General features: G+C 44.5%; 1 protein-coding gene across 1 annotated transcript in view; it reads left to right on the forward strand.

The window, feature by feature from the left end:
• LOC121713189 (ankyrin repeat and SAM domain-containing protein 1A-like) overlaps positions 1–10,280 on the forward strand; it is a 105,261-nt gene extending 94,981 nt beyond the window's left edge. The window contains 6 exon segments of the mRNA XM_042097640.1: positions 217–354; positions 733–804; positions 1,937–2,023; positions 2,551–2,688; positions 5,732–5,914; positions 8,814–10,280. Of these exon segments, the coding sequence (XP_041953574.1) occupies positions 217–354; positions 733–804; positions 1,937–2,023; positions 2,551–2,688; positions 5,732–5,914; positions 8,814–8,930 (735 nt within the window). The 3' untranslated portion in view covers positions 8,931–10,280.
• The last annotated feature ends 6,237 nt before the right edge of the window (positions 10,281–16,517 follow it).

Consider the following 16,517-nt stretch of genomic DNA (forward strand, 5'->3'; position numbering starts at 1 on the left):
TTCCTCCCTTCACACCCCCCCTCTATCTCCAACTCTCTCTCCCTCTCTCCCTCCCTCTCACCCTCTTCTTCTCTCTTTAACCCCCATTCTCTCTCCAACTCTCTCTCCCTCCCTCTCACCCTCTTCTTCTGTCTTTAACCCCCATTCTCTCTCCTCTCTCTCTCTGTCTTTCTCTCCTTCTCTCTCTCCATCCCTCTCTTTCTCTCCCTCCTCCAGGAGCGGTACGAGGACCGGCACAGAGAGCCTCGCCTGACCTTGCGACCCCCCAGCCTGGCTGCACCGTACGCCCCCGTCCAGAACTGGCACCACCAGCCGGAGAAGCTCATCTTCGAGTCCTGCGGCTATGAGGCTAACGTGAGTGCCAGCACACTTACACACACTTACACACACACACTCGCGCTCGCGCTAGAGTTTAAGAGACATGAGACTGGCTCCTCAGGCTATGCTCCAGGAGGACATGCTTTCCCAGAAAGCACCAGCTTCCTCACGAAGCCATCGTTTGGAGGCAGTTTTAAAGGCCCTACATGTTCTCATATGACATGTTGGTCAAGGTCACAAGGTTGTGATTCTGCCAAACTCCTACAGTAGTGTACAGTTGTGTGTGTCTGTCATTTGACACCAAACCCAATAGAGGGGTTAAGATTTAGGTTTGTGTGTGTGTGTATGTGTATGTGTGTTGCTCTTTCAGTAGTTGTGTGTAACTCACTTGCTTTTCTCTCTGTGTGTCTCCAGTACCTGGGCTCCATGCTCATCAAAGACCTGCGGGGAACAGAGTCCACACAAGACGCCTGCGCTAAAATGAGGGTGCGTAGTCCGCCATCTTCACCTCTGGTCTGAGATCAGTTTACTAGCGTGTCGATTTATTCATGGCTTTGAGTTTGTACTGAAGGAGTAGGGAGATCCTCACATCCACATCCACATCAATTGTTTTTTTTATTATTTTATTATAATGCTAAAAATACGATGCGCGTTCCACCTGCAAACCTGTTAGCTATTAGCCGCCTGTCTTCCAACATTCCCGTACTTTGAGGACTGGGGTAATAAGGCATATGCATGGCGCTGGGTAAGCACTCCAGCTGCTGAAGCACCACTGGCATCTGCTGACTTAGCATGCCTCGGGGGGCTGTAGCCCGCTGCGCTTAATGAACAGCTCTGCTCATTTCCATTTAAACGGATAACCAAAGCTCCATCCAAAACGATCGCCTCTGGTGATCAATCCGGCGACACGGCACCGCCCCACCCTGCTGAGTGAAGATGACTCATGGGCCCACCTCTGCTCCACACATACACACACACATGCGCACACACACAAAACGCGAAACTCACACACGGTGATGTCGGCCGGGCATGCGCACACACACACATACAAACACACACACGTTAATCCCTGGACAGAGAGGGGTGATGGAGCAGTGGTTTGAATGGTGGGGGTGGTGAGACTCACTTTTTGCTTTTGTACCCCTTCTCCCTCCCTCTCCTCCCTGCATCATATCCCCTCATCCGCATCTGTGTTGGTCTCAATACTGCGTAGCACTCAGCCCACACCAATAAGGTTAAGCGAGTTCCTCGCCAGGGTGCCTTTTTTCCGCGGCGTTGCATTTATTGATTGTGCTACAATAGCGTGAGTCTGGGGAAGATCCATCTCGGAGGCAGGTGCAAACAACGGCGCCGTTATCACTGCCATGGGGAACCATTAGGAGATGAGGCATGGTGGAGCCACGCTGTCTGCTCACTTCCCACTTGCCAGCGCCCACGAAAATATACAGCCCGCCAACGCTGCCAAGTGTAAGGTCACCCAGAGCGTTTTAGTGGTGTTGTCAAGTCCGGCGCTGTCGGCGCCTATCAGTGGGATGGAAGGACGGAGCTGAGCTGGACAAGACTGGGTTCTGATTGGGTGTGTCCATGTGTGTGTGTGTGTGTGTTTGATTTCTTGCAGAGGTCGACGGAGCAGCTGAGGAAGGTCCCCACCATCGTCCTCTCCATCACCTACAAAGGGGTGAAGTTCATCGACGCAGCCAACAAGGTGGGTGCTGCTGCTGCTGCTGCTTGAGTTTTGAGCCTTAAAAAAATCTCTCTGACATTTAGTCTTCTGGGGTATAGAGTGAGTCACCATCATGAATCATCAAGAGGGGTGTGTGTGTGTGTGTGTGTGTGTGTGTGTGTGTGTGTGTGTGAGAAAGTGTATTTGTACATGTTTTGTGTGTGTGTGTGAGTGTATTTGTACATGTTTCGTCATTTTGAATCCTCACATTCTCACATACACAGTATTTACACACACTCCCACTCACACAATATCGTGCTACCTCTATTTTCTCTCTGGATCTTTCTTTTTGTCTTTCTGTTTCCCTTTGTTAAACCCAGAGGGTAGGGTCATCTATCAATACTGACCATGCAATATGTACAGTATAAAAGGCTAACCCTTGCTGACAGTGAAAAGGCATCTCTTCTGCCCCTGCAGTAATTCATAACTGCCACGGCTTTGTTTGTGCACCCCTTTGACTAAGAGACAAAGGACTTGACAGCTTGGCCCTTTTGTCTGTTCCGTTGCAGAACATCATTGCAGAACATGAGATAAGGAACATCTCGTGTGCAGCTCAGGATCCGGAGGACCTGTGCACCTTTGCTTACATCACCAAGGACCTGCAGACCAGCCACCACTACTGCCACGTCTTCAGCACAGTAGACGTAGTAAGGACCGCCGCCACTATTCCAGATATTCACCAAAGCAATACACAAACACTATTCCAGATATTCACCAAAGCAATACACAAACACACTATTCCAGATATTCACCAAAGCAATACACAAACACTATTCCAGATATTCACCAAAGCAATACACAAACACTATTCCAGATATTCACCAAAGCAATACACAAACACTATTCCAGATATTCACCAAAGCAATACACAAATACTATTAGAAGGGGGTCACTTGCGCTTCAGCCTGGTTGGTGCTCACGGAACAGGACGCAGAAGTCAAAAAGGGAGATCCAACGTCTAACAGGAGCCAAGGAGCAGGACCGAAGCACTCAATGCTTAACGTGTTTTTATTTGTGCAAACTGACTAACGTTTCGACGCCCATGCGTCTTCTTCAGAGTCAAACAGTCAATGGCAATGATGTACAGTTTTTAAAGAGTCAGATACTAACATCTTTCCAGGCATTGGTTACTGGCCTAGGTGGGTGTGGTACATCAATTAACCAGTCCTGTGTAAGCACTCAGATGTAGACAGAAAAGGGAAAAAACAAACCACCAAAAGGAAACAAAAAAGGAAAATATATATATATATATATATATATATATATATATATATATATATATATAATATGTATGTATATATACATATATGTATGTATGTGTGGATTATAAAAAACAAGAGAGGTCAAGTTCCTCATTAAGACCATTAGGTTCTACTGTGTTCAGAGTGAAAATCTAGAAAGCCTATCTTTGTAGTAGGGACCTCACTATGTCCCCTCCTTGTTGGGAGGGTAGGATTTTCTCAATCCCCCAAAATTTAAGGGACGCATTGATTCGCTTGCACATGTCTCGCAATAGCATAGTCCATATTCCGGTTACGAATGGCTGCTTTGTGTTCTGCAATGCGTAGTTTCAGGGGGCGTACACAAATACTATTCTAGATATTCACCAAAGCAATACACAAATACTATTCTAGATATTCACCAAAGCAATGCATAAACCCTATTCCAGTTATGCACCAAAGCAATACACAAACACTATTCCAGATATTCACCAAACACTATTCCAGATATTGACCAATGCAATACACAAACACTATTCTAGATATTCACCAAACCCTATTCCAGATATTGACCAATGCAATACATAAACTGCCTCTTAGAGCAGTGTCCAACATTCTCCTTTAGTATTTAGTCAGGGTTACAGTGTGCCATTACTGCCCCTGTAGCACACAGGATTCAGTTCCACCTCTTCAGAGTAGTCCATTAGACTCTAATGGGTGTGCTGATTGTTTAAGCTAAATGGTACTTGTAGAAAGAGATTCAGGGGGGAACAGTTTGGTACCCTGACTATAGAATCCTTGTTGTAGAAACACAAAGCATTAATACTTCAAGGCAAACCATGCTGTGATTTCTCTTTACTTAATTTCCCTTTTGCCCTTAACCTTCATCTCGGATCACTGGACATCTTTTGATCAGCCCTGAGCTCACCATTAGCCTCTTGACCTCTTTCTCAAGCCAGGAAAACAACAAAAGACCCAGGCCTATCCACAGTGCAGTTAGGCTAACATCACTCCCACCCCAACCCTCACACGATACCAGCAGGCTGACCACACCAGCAGTGTGTATGACTCCCTTTTAAAGCATATCGACCGATGTGGGATCGGATTCCTGCACACACCAGATTTACCCGTAAACCCTCTGCTATACACACACACACACACACACACACACACACACACACACACACACACACACACACACACACACACACACACACACAGACCTCCAATTGAGGTCCAGTTACAAAACAATAGCGTCTGTGGAGGACCACTCGCATAACTAATAGGCAGCCCAGGGCCGTTTGGCAGTTAAAGTAGTCGAAGAAGCTCAGGCTCAGACAGCGGTCACCGTGCCACATTTTTTCTCCTCCCATATGCTAAACAACTTTCACTCTTTACTTCCACTACAATTTCACTTTGTATCAAAATATATTCAGAAGAGATGACTCCATGAGCCTGTATTGTCTGGTCTACACAGGGAGCACAGCTCTGAATCAGTTTTGTTTTTTTGTGGCAGCTTTGGCCCTGTTCGCAGTCAGGCACAACCAATATTGTGGCAGGTTGTCTTTATGAAGATGCCTTTTGGTTACTGCGACTGTGGAAATAAATACAGGACAGTCCTAGTCAGCAGAGTGGAGATGAGTGTCGGGAAGACTCCATTTGACGAAGGAAAGTGTGCAGTATTTGAGATCCAGAAGTTTGTGTGTCTCGCATCTTTAATCCGGGCACACATGTACTGATACAAACCTGACAGCGTCTTTTGCCCGGAACGTCAGCGCTGGTTCTGCCACCTCTGTTTGTGATTCCGGTCCGTTTGTTCCCAGACGGAACGTCTGAATAAAGATCCGACGGTCGAACACAGCAGGGTAGCCAGAACAGGTGCGCGGAGACGACGGAACCGGGGAGGAACAGCTTGCCGTCACACGTTCTCTCCTGTTTGACATTGATGCAGGAAGCAAGACGTCTCTTTTTTTTTTTTTTTTTTTTTTCTTTTTTAATAAGAAGAAAAAGGGATGGGGAAAAGATGACTTGCAGTTCTTTTGTTTCATTTTATTTCCCCTTGAGTTACCCCGCTCTCCAGGGATCCGGTAGCTACACACCGAGAACAGTTCCGTGTATTTTCACCCTGGTTTCACTACATTACACACACAACCTTGATTCAGTTTAATTTTATAATACAGTCTTAGTTTATATGCTTCTAAGCGATCTGCAGACTAAACCCCTACTGCAATGCATTGCCCTCTGTGAGATTAAATTACCTGTTATACTTCTCAAATGGAAATCAGATTAAGCTTGCACATCCTGGGGCTCTTAATGGGTTGTGAGTTTTTAATAATAGATTTAGGTCTTCTGCAAAAGAGATTAGATCAATGTGAATCAGATGTAACCAGATCTATGAGATGTCAAGAGCGTTGTCTCTTCCAGCCTCTCATATCTCACCACTGTTCTTGGCCCCACCTTTTTTTGACAGAACCTGACCTATGAGATCATCCTGACCCTGGGACAGGCGTTTGAGGTGGCCTATCAGCTCGCACTGCAGGCGCAGAGGACCAAAAAGCAGCAGGGCATGCCTGGGGGCGCGGGGTCGGAGGTCATAGAGACGAAGACCAGCCGACCGGTGCCCAAACCACGGGTTAGCATGAGGAAGTCGGGGGTGAGTGTCCGAATGGATGAACAGTTGCACACACATCCGAATGTGAATACATCACACGCTCCTAGGCTCCTAGACACACCCTTCCGTTCAATCCAAATACTAAATAAGTAATTCTGTCTCTGTCTAGACCTTCCTGTACACACACGTTTCGTCATTGGAGGGTTTCTATAGTGTGTTTGTACAGGAGTAGCGAGTAGAAAAAGAGGCTAAATTGTCTCAAGCAGATAACGCGTCACAGACGGCAACCGTGCATATGAAAAGATTTAATGATTTCATTTTGTGGGGGCAGGAGACATGTGTTCCAGCCATTACCTTGTTAAGAGGTTGTTAAAGTCGCTTTCTCAGTTACAGTCTAATTAGAAAAGAACTCTACCTGTTCAACACACACACACACACACACACACACACATACTGCATACGCACAAAACCTACCCATGTCTCTCTTTCTCTCTCTAGCCTGCAGCCAATCATTGCGCTATAGATTTGCTAACCTCTGATCTGAATAATGACTTAAATAATGAATTTGGAGATTAGCCTTTCAGGGCCAGCCGTTCAGGAAGCTCAATACATTTCCGCTGTGAACACGCTTAACTCCAGGGCTGCTTTCAACTGCACCACTCCAGTCTGCGATATTGTGTCCTATTCAGCATAAACGTGGAACAGCTCTGCTACTCTTTCGCCAGAGTAACTAATTAATGGTTCATAATAAATCCCAGCCTGGTTCACTTACTCTGGGGGGAAAAAAAAACTATTTTAATATGGAAACCTACTGCATAATTATTAGCTTTAATATGTTGATGAATTTTTAAGAACCGAAAAGGTTACAAACATTTCCTGTAAACATAGTCCGCTACCTGGATGTTTTCAGCAAGCTCAACAGAAATGTAGTTTACAGTATATTCGCCCCTGTGGAGTTGATGTTGTTTTCATATGCAGTAGATGGGTCATAGGTAAAGCTGTTAATGGCTGCTGTGTCATGCTGTTTTGGTTTGGTGCCGCCATTTTCTCTTTTCTACATTCCATGTGCTGTTTATATCTCTGTTTCTGATCACTCTTTCCCTTTGTATGTTCTCTTTTCTGTCTCCCACTCCTTCTCTTTGTTATTCTGGACTCTCTTACTATTTTTCTCTGTTCTTTCTAAACCCCTCCCCACTTCAACTTTGTCTGCTGTGTCTTTCACTCTGTCTTTCATGTCTTTCTTTCTTTTCTTTCTTTCTTTCATGTCTTTCTTTCTTTCCTTCCTTCCTACCTCTCACACACTATCCTGTTTTTTTTCTCTGTCTCTGATTCTCTTTCACTCTCTTTCTGCTATGGCCACTCTCCCTCTTTCTTTCTCTCTCTACATCTCACACATTCTCACTTTCTCTATTTCTCTCTCTATCTATCTCTCTCTTTCTCCTTCTCTCCCTCTTTCTCTCCCTCTCTCTCTTCCTCCCTTCCTCTCACTCTTCCTCCTCTCTCTCTTTCTCTCTCTCTCTCTCTCTCTCTGTGGTCTCTGTCTCTGTCTCTCAGGACTCTCCTCTGCTCGACAGCCGCTGCTGTTACTGTCACACGTGCACCACCCACCGACCTTCCTTCCTCCCGCTGCACTCTAGCAGTCCTGCTGCCCAGGTGTCCGTCCAGCTCTCTGTCTGTCTATCCATCCCTCCCTCCATCCCTCCCTTCTTTTTCTCTTTTCCTGTCTGTCTCTCTCTCCCCTTCATCGCTGACTACCCACCTCTGGTTATCTTTCTTCCACTTTACCACCACTGCCTCACTTTTCACTATCCACTGTTCATGCGTTTTCCCCCCATGCACCCCCGACGCTGTTGTGTTTACTATCTCTGTCTGCTCTCTGCGCTCTGCTAATCTGGCTGGCTGACACACTGACCAGAGGATTCCAATGTACAGTTCCCATTCCACTGAGATATGTTCTAGAGTGTTCTGAGGTTCCAGTGGGATTACTGTGGGATAGGAGGGACCTCTGGTGGCGTGTCTCGTTGTTGTTGGCCAAGTCTTGGTTATCTTGGCTACTCTCTCATATTCCATAGTAGTGGGTACAATGAAATGAACAAGCTTGCTTTTTTTTCCTAAAGAATGTAGTTGATCAACTGTCAATTGATAATCAAAATCATTATTGAATGAATAATTGGTACCATTCTATTTAATAGTAGTGTTGTGTTGACCTGAAATTGTGTACACCATGGCACAGTTTCTCACATTTGTATTCATTGAGCAATACATGTTTGCTGACTCATCATTTCAGATGTGCAAAGGTACAGTGTATCATTTTACATTTTCACAGTGCTTGCCAAAAACTCTGTCTAAACTTTCTAAATGAAAAGATTGAATGCACCGGGTCTAAATTTTTCATCATAGCAGCGATGGTCTAACACCCACTTGTCAGATGGGAGCTTTAGTTGAAATATTCATTGTTTGGCCACAATCACAGGTGTGTGGATCAGTTGTTCAACTGCCTTTAATTAACGATACAAAGTGTTCTTTGAGGATCTTTTTGTAAGTGCAAACCATTCAGACAATTATTTAATTAACACTTCCAGTTTTGCATCTACAAAACGGGAAGGGACTAACCCAATCTTTGGCTGTGTACGGCTGTTTGCGGCGATACTTGCTCGCTGAAATGGTTTGATGTAGGCAAAGTGCAAACGGGTCATGCAGTCTAAGCTAGACAAACAAATACCCCCCCCCCCCCCCCCCCCCCCCCCCCCTCCAATACTACAGTTTCTTCTTTCTTTAGATACACTCTCATTTAGATTTATTTAGATTTTTTTCTGTATCTGTTTTGTACATATACAAGTTAGCATTTGTTCTACAGGTTTGTTTTTATTTCCCTGTGACCTGATGGCCATCCTCCCTACCCTGTTCTGATGTTGTATTGTCCCTGTCCCCCCTCCCCCAGGTGGACCCTATGGAGCTGGAGGCGGACTCGCAGTCTCAGAACAGCGCCACATGGCTGGTGGATCCCAAGGACTCCAAGCGCACCATCAGCACCAAGTACGAGACCACCATATTCTGAGTGGGGCACTTCCTTCTCCCCCCCCCCCTCCACCTCTCCTCTTCTCCTGCCTCCACCCTTGATACCCTTCTCCACCCCTTATCCACCCCAACCCTCCAGCTCTGTGCCTTCTCACTGTGACTCTGCGCCCCCATCCCCTCCCCTTTTGCCCAAATGGACCTATTTTCGTTCGTCCTCCTCCTCCTCTTCCTCCTCTCCATCTCTCGCCCCCTGCGCCGACTGGCTTCTAACTCCTAAGACTGCTGGACCCCTGCAGTATGACATCACATTCGCTCGCCCGCCTATCCACGCGCCTGTCCCCTATCTCTCTCTCTCTCTCTCCTCTCTCTCTCTCTCTCTCTCTCTCTCTCTCTCTCTCTCTCTCCTCTCTCTCTCTCTCTCTCCTCTCTCTCTCTCTCTCTCTCTCTCTCTCTCTCTCTCTCTCTGTCTCTTGTCTGTCTCCTGCCCTCCTTGCTCCTGTTTGCGCTTGGTTCAGCTCGGTTCTACTCGGTTCTGCCAATGCCTCTGCCTGGTCCTGTTTTTCCAGCTCTCCTGGCTGCTTCTCTTTAGAACCCACTGCAGCCACAATCGTACAACTAACCGGACTCCGCCTGTGTCCATCCCCCCCATCTCCCTCCTCTGCCAGCCTTCTAACACTGACTGCCATAGAAAACATCCCCCTCCCTGAAGCTACACCCAGGGGACTTTGACTCTTACTTGCTCTTTATTTGCATTTTGTGTATGGATTTGTACATCATATCATTGATATATACCGAAATGGCAGTAGGTATTTGTATCCAGGTAGCATACATTCGCTCGCATCCAGTCTCTTCCCCCAGCCCCCCACCCCCATCCTCCCTTGCTGAGCTTGGTCTCCATCTGCTCCCATCAGCATGAAGTTCTGAGCCGAGCCACTTCGCCCGTCTCCCAGCTCCAGAGGCACGATCTGACGCATCCAATCCCATGGGGAGACCCACTCCCTGTGCCTGGCAGATGCTTTTCTGTTTTGAAAACATACATTCAACCCCCCCCCCCCCCAAGAAAGTTGATATTGATCGAATGCCAAAGTACCTAAAGCTGTGCTAACTAAGAACTGTTGTGGAGGCTAGACAAGCACTCCTGCACTGAATCAAACGGCGAACCTCCCCAATGCCTTTATCCAATCTCTTCCAATTAACCAGTCATACCTGTCCTGCAACATCTAACAGTCAGCTACAACCATCCTGCCCCTTTACCAAGTCATAACAGTCTTCTTGCTCCTCTGTACTACCTAAAGAGAAATCGCCTCTCCCCTTTTTCTGTGTTTTAGGAGATAAATACTTTTTAGTGATGCAATCTTGTTTTTCCCTCTTCTGGTGCTTTCCCTGTCTATGCCAGGCATCGGCCACTGTGAGGCGCACTACTCTTCAACCACCGATTTTCCTCCTTTTGTCTGAACTGTTGAGGTCTGAAAAGTCAAGATGAGCCCAAAAACAAATTACAAAAAAGAAACAAACTACAAAAAAAAGACCAAAAGGAGACAAAGGGAAACGAATTACTTGGAATAATGGAATGAAATCAAAGAGAAACAGCCAAGGAAAATAGACACAACAAAAATGCTGAAAAAAATGTTTCCATTTTTTGGAGAACTGAATATTTTTTTTGAGCATGACTCTTGGTGACCTCTGTGGACTCTAATGATGGGAGGGGGGGGGGGGGGGGTCTCCCTAACGTTCCCTTTGTCTCGCACTGCGCACAGCAAATGAACACTTCCTGGATCTCAGTTGTGAGAACCCAGCCTATCGCCTCTTTGTGTGACTGTTTGTGTTTAAAGGGAGTCTCCTGACGCACTCGGGGGGGACTCCCAGTAGCCTCCCCACATACTGTAGAGTGGATGAAGACTGAAGGTGGGGTGGGGTGGGGTGGGGGAGTTGGAAGATGAATTCACTGCTCATCTCTTCTGAGACTCTGTGCAACTCTGTTTCTCTTGCCAAACGGAGAGAGATTTGTTTAAGCACTGTGATGAGTCAAGGAGTATCAGATCAGGCCTGAGAAGAAATGCTGTATTCACAGACAGCACCTGCCTCTGGGCCTGTTCTGAGCGGAGTAGGCCTGTTAGAGGTCTGGTGGTTCTGGATCAGACCAGAACCTGGAACGGAACCTTCTCAGAGACAGCTCTTGTCTGCAAGGTGTGTCAGTTAGTTTCAGGGCACCTAGGGTGTAGAATTCAAATTTGAGGCATTTTCAATCACTTCTCTTGTTGTTGTTTCAGTGTTAAAATACTCTGTGATACAGGCTGTGAAAACAAATTTAGATTGCATTTTTTTAAACAAAAATGCTGAAAGAATTATTGATTGAGGTCTTTGGTGCATAGCAAGACTGAATTGGTCAACTACCAGTTAACTAACAGTTAAGTAGCTAACAGTTTGTCGCTGTATTTAATTGCACCTGACATTACTGTTCTGTGATTCCATCCACTGTCTACCCACTAACTAGTGAAAACATCTGAAATTGGGCTTTGCTGGCAACTAATATTTGAACGGTCATCTGTGTAGACAGCACATCTGGAGGATGCATTTATGTAGATGTACCCTTTGTCGATGTGGAGTTGTCACCAGAATCACCGGGCAAATGTGGATGACCATGTATCATGACCCAGTAATTAGGGGTGTCTCAAATCTGGTCTCTGAGAACTAGCATTTACACATATAACCAGAGCCTTATACTTCTTATGTTTTCTAAATGAGCAAGCAAATCAGATCTTCAGAGCAAAGCCTTAATGAACTTCAGTACACATGTAGCAATCATGCATGCCTGGGTGCTTCGAAAGTTTTACTTGTCTACACAGCCAAATCAAAATTGTGTAGTTTATTGAAGACAAAATGGTAGTCGGTCTCAGTCATCAAAACTCTTCTATTGAATTTCAAATAACATTGGCTGTACCTGTTAGCGATAACAACTAAGGCAGTCTTTTCCTGCACTCACTTTCAGTTTCACCTTTTCACCACTTCTTCGTTTCTCCCTCCTGGTGACATGTCTGCCACTCTTGTCACTTTTTGTCACGTACATTTCTTTTTGATTTGGTTCTAAATGTTTTGTAAGCTTGAATTTGTATTATTTGAAACCCAAATTTTGTGTTTGATTTGTATGTGTGTGTCTGTGTCCTTCCCTAGCTGAAGCTGTGTTGGTGTGGGAGAGGTGAACAGTCTGCATGTCGGTGGGGGTTGTCAGGGTGGGGTTGGTTTCGGTGTCAGTAGGGTAACCAATATACCCCAGGGCTCCACCAACACCTAGAGTTAACCCTCACCAGCTGTCCGCAGCAGTAAACGGCATTAAAATTCAAACACTGACATGAGAGGACTTACTCCATCCATTCCCCCTTTCAACCTCCACCCTCCACCATCTTGACCCAGCCACTGAGAACAAAACACAACACATCACAACACAAACTATGGAAGGAGCTGCCGTGTTAGTGAACCAGAATCCTCAGGGTCGGGCTCACCTGCAAGCATGAATTGGAACACTAACTCCGCTGACCCTAAACCCCCCGGCAGGCAGCGGCATGACTCTCGGCTCTCATTGCAAGCTTGGTGTGTGACGTCATCCCATCACACGGGCATATTCATCTCACCTTCAGAGTTTACTGGAGAATGGACACAACGCTCATTTCCCCCTGACTGTGTGTGTGTGAGAACAGGGAGATATGAAGGCCTCCAGGCAGGCCGTAAGGGGCAGTATAAAAGAGTTCCTCAGGTCATATTAGATGTTCTGGGCATTCCCTCTAAGCCAATGTGAATTGATGAAAAACAGTCTTGTTCCAATGGTTAAACGAAATGCAGCTCTTTTTAGATATTGAGTGCATCTATAGCAACGACCCATCACAGGTTGTAAAACAGAGTAACTGCTTATGAGCTTATGACCTGTTCACCTTGGTTGACACCCAGGTGAAATGGTTATGGTGAAGACACGCTGTGCATTATTTCGTTCATACCACCTGAAATTTGTCTATTTGTAGTTATTGAGAGAAAGGTACGATGTTAATGTCTGTGACTTTACATAGGACTATTTGCCACCCCGTCTAAATTTGTGCAATACTGGACTGGGAGTCGCATTTCTAAGTAGCACTACCATACTGCATCTGCACCCTATTGAGTGCAATTGTTCAAGGGTCATTCAAAACTATGGTACATACACACCCACTTTATGCCCAATTCTTACAGTGAAATATATTGATGATTTCTTCTAGACATGTGTAATTGAGTTATAAACTGTGATCCTAAATCGAATAAGGCTTCTCTTTGCCATTTGAGACCAGTTGACATCACTGATCATCACTTCCTGGATGGATGCATTTTGGCTTTTTTAAATATATAATCAGGAGGTAGTAGAGCTTTTAAAGAGTGAATGGTCAACCAAGCTTTTCTATCTTTGTCATGTTTTAGTGGTTTACTCACCCGGAAGTTAGGTGTCCGTCTAATGAAATGAGAAGTTTTAAAAAAGGAAAGAAAACAAAATAAAATCAAATGAAAGCAAAGGAAAGAGCCACAAGAACAGTTTTCGGGGGGGGGGGGGGGGGGGGGATCTTCACTGAAGCCAAACAAGTCCATGCAAATGTATTTCTTGAAATGCAGTTTGAACAGTTTTGAATGAGACTATAGATATTGATTGCCTCTTTTTGTGGTACATTTGGATGTCTGAGGTACAGCGCATAGAGTTCGTGCTCTGAAGCACGGTGTGCACACGCACCCCACACGGTCCTGGTCTAGGGGTTTGCACCTTTGCTTATCACCATAGCAACTACAATGGGACTGATGAGATTCTATTGATGACTATGATGATGTATGATGATGCAAACATATGCTAATGGGATTGTAAAATAGCCTCAAGCGATCTGTATTTTGATACTTGAATGATTCTGATTTTATAGATATATATATATATATATGTATATGTATGTATGTATGTACTGTATGTACAGCCTGTAATGTTTTTGTTTTTTTTGCCATTTGTCTCGAGTCGAGGGAGGACAAAGTCTTTTTAAAGCGCAACATATCATGATAGCTAATTATTAACATCTGACTGAGAGTACCTTATACACTCTGGTGGACCTCACTACAGGAACTGAAAGAAAAAAAAAATGTAAATAATCTTGGGCTTCCAGTCTTTTTTATGATTATTATTTTTCATAATTGTACGACTAATAAATGAAGAAATGCCATCTATAGTGCCTTGTGTCTGCCTCATCTCCTTTAAAAGCAAACATTCATGTCTACATTAAATAACTAACACCGGGCGAGTTAGAACTATTGGTCTGGTGTAATATCCTGATTATTTGTAGCACAAGCATGACAGTAACATTTTTGGTGTGTTTGTTTGTGGACTTCCTATTAACCCGTGGTATAGCAATGGCCTTTAATCTGTGTTTCGGCTGGTTTTACATGGATTACGGGTACACTTAAGATGAGCATAACAATCAGAACCTCTTTGAATGTAGCACTCTGGCATAAAAGAGATTACTGCTTTTGTGATGTGCACACACGTACGTGAACATAGTTTGCCCACACTATTGTAATGACACCTCTATTTACAAAGTAAACTCTTAAAGCAAATGTGTTGTCCCTATCTGGACACAGAGATGTGTTTAAAAAAAACAACGCATCTTGTGTAACAAATAAAAAAGGAAACAACACAAATTGCTGTCACAACGCAAGTTGTGTTGTTTTCAACACATTTGTTTTAAGAGTGTAATATTGCAGGAAAAGCATTGAAGCTTATTGGGGTTTTGTAGGAACTATCCAACCTGTTTAATAAGTTCAGAAGTCCTAGTATTAAAACGTGGAGTTTAACCTCACGTGTGGGTTTAATAGATTTCAGACAGTGCTTGTTATTTTAGGCCAGAGGGAGAGATGTTCAGATGCCAGCAGTAGGGAGTTTTGACAAATGAAGACCACTTACATGAACAAAAAAAGGGATGCATAATAGATGCTCTTTGTGATATCAATGTCACACAGCGGTATTTATCTTTCCCCATGCTGGGGTTGTCCTGGAGAAGTGACTCTGTTCGGGTGATTGATGAAGGACTGTCTGGAGTTTGAGTGCCTCTCTTACAGCCTCTCCCAGGCTGTTTCAAACTCATCTCAGACATGTAAGCAGTTCGACAGAGGATTGCAGTGTGGCAGAGGTTTGTGTCTGTGGTGGCATCCACTAACGTCATGGCTACAATTACTGATTAAAAAACGAATGCATGCATTTATTCTGGTCTCCTCTGGGTAAGTGTCTATTCATTGAAACTCAGTTCATCTGTGTCTAATCACACTTAAAAAGAAAACTTTCCCCTCCCAAGGGTACAGCTTTGCCCTAAAGAAAAGTCCCAATCGAAGGGGCTTTATGTGACCACAGTCACCTCTGTGACTAGCCAGCTTGGCTTTTACATTGTGCATTCTCAACCATCCTCTAGCTAATGTTGCCAGTCTTGACCAAAATGAACAATTCTCCTAAAGTAAATGTCAGGCTTGCACATATTTCATGTGTTCATGACTTTTACATGCTTGGTGTTTTTAATGAGGTCCAGTACTGTAAACTACGAATCATCCAAGTAGTATATTAGCTTGGTTAAGTCCACAAACTATACTCCCAGAGTGCACTGAATTAAATGTATGGTGTCCATGAAGTGGAGTTGACCAGTATGAATACATCCATCCAATGGCAATACAAGAGTAGGCCTAAAGGAAATGCAATGTCATGCCTGAGGAATTAGATGTAGTATCATATTATATCCACTAGGAGGCAGTGCTATTCAACAGCATGGATGTCAGCTGAGAAGTCTTGAAATATGGGGACACTACTAAGCACAGACATAAATGGAGTCATGTGAGCCTTTCAAAATCTAATTGACTCATTAGACTGTGACAGTATTTCTAAATTAGATAAGTGGCCTACTTGAACACCCAAACTGCATAGATTGACTGTGGTTAAAGTCATGACATTAAAAGTGCTCAGTGGAGTTTAATTGACTGCAGTCAGCCTATGATTCATTCATTCATTCATTCATTATGGACAAATTGGGAGCACAGAACAGCTCTCAAAATGAATGAATGCTGTCCACGATGCCTCATAGCGAGCTTTTGGATGGGTTGGGTGTGTTTGGGTAATGGGGGGGGGGGGACTCCTGACTTTCGGCTCTTCTCAGTTTTGGCTCCTGTTTCCCCACTTTGATTTCCACGCTAGATTAGCCAGCCACAGGGACATGCGAGACCCTTTGTCATGAAAACATTAGGCTGCCATGGGAGACCGTTTACCGGACTGCAGTGAAACCAGCTGTTCCAGACAACAGCAGCAGCAGCAGAAAGAGAGAGAGGATGATCAGCTTTCACTGGAGGCGAATGCAGTTGAAACGGCTCTGCAGGGCTGCTTTAGAAAATAAGCATATTTAGAGTGACTCTGCCTCAGTCTTAAACTAAATTGTTATGAGAGTGTATTTGACCTAAATCTAAATACTCTATAAATAGACTATAAAATCACATCTTGTAAAAAGCACAAAATTGCTATTTAAAAAAAAAAATGCTTTATTCCTTTTTTATGTTAAATCGCTCTGTCCAAGTGTTGCTCATGTAGAAACTGTTGTTAAGA

The sequence above is a fragment of the Alosa sapidissima genome, chromosome 7 (genome assembly GCF_018492685.1).
Source record: "Alosa sapidissima isolate fAloSap1 chromosome 7, fAloSap1.pri, whole genome shotgun sequence".
Taxonomy (NCBI): domain Eukaryota; kingdom Metazoa; phylum Chordata; class Actinopteri; order Clupeiformes; family Clupeidae; genus Alosa; species Alosa sapidissima.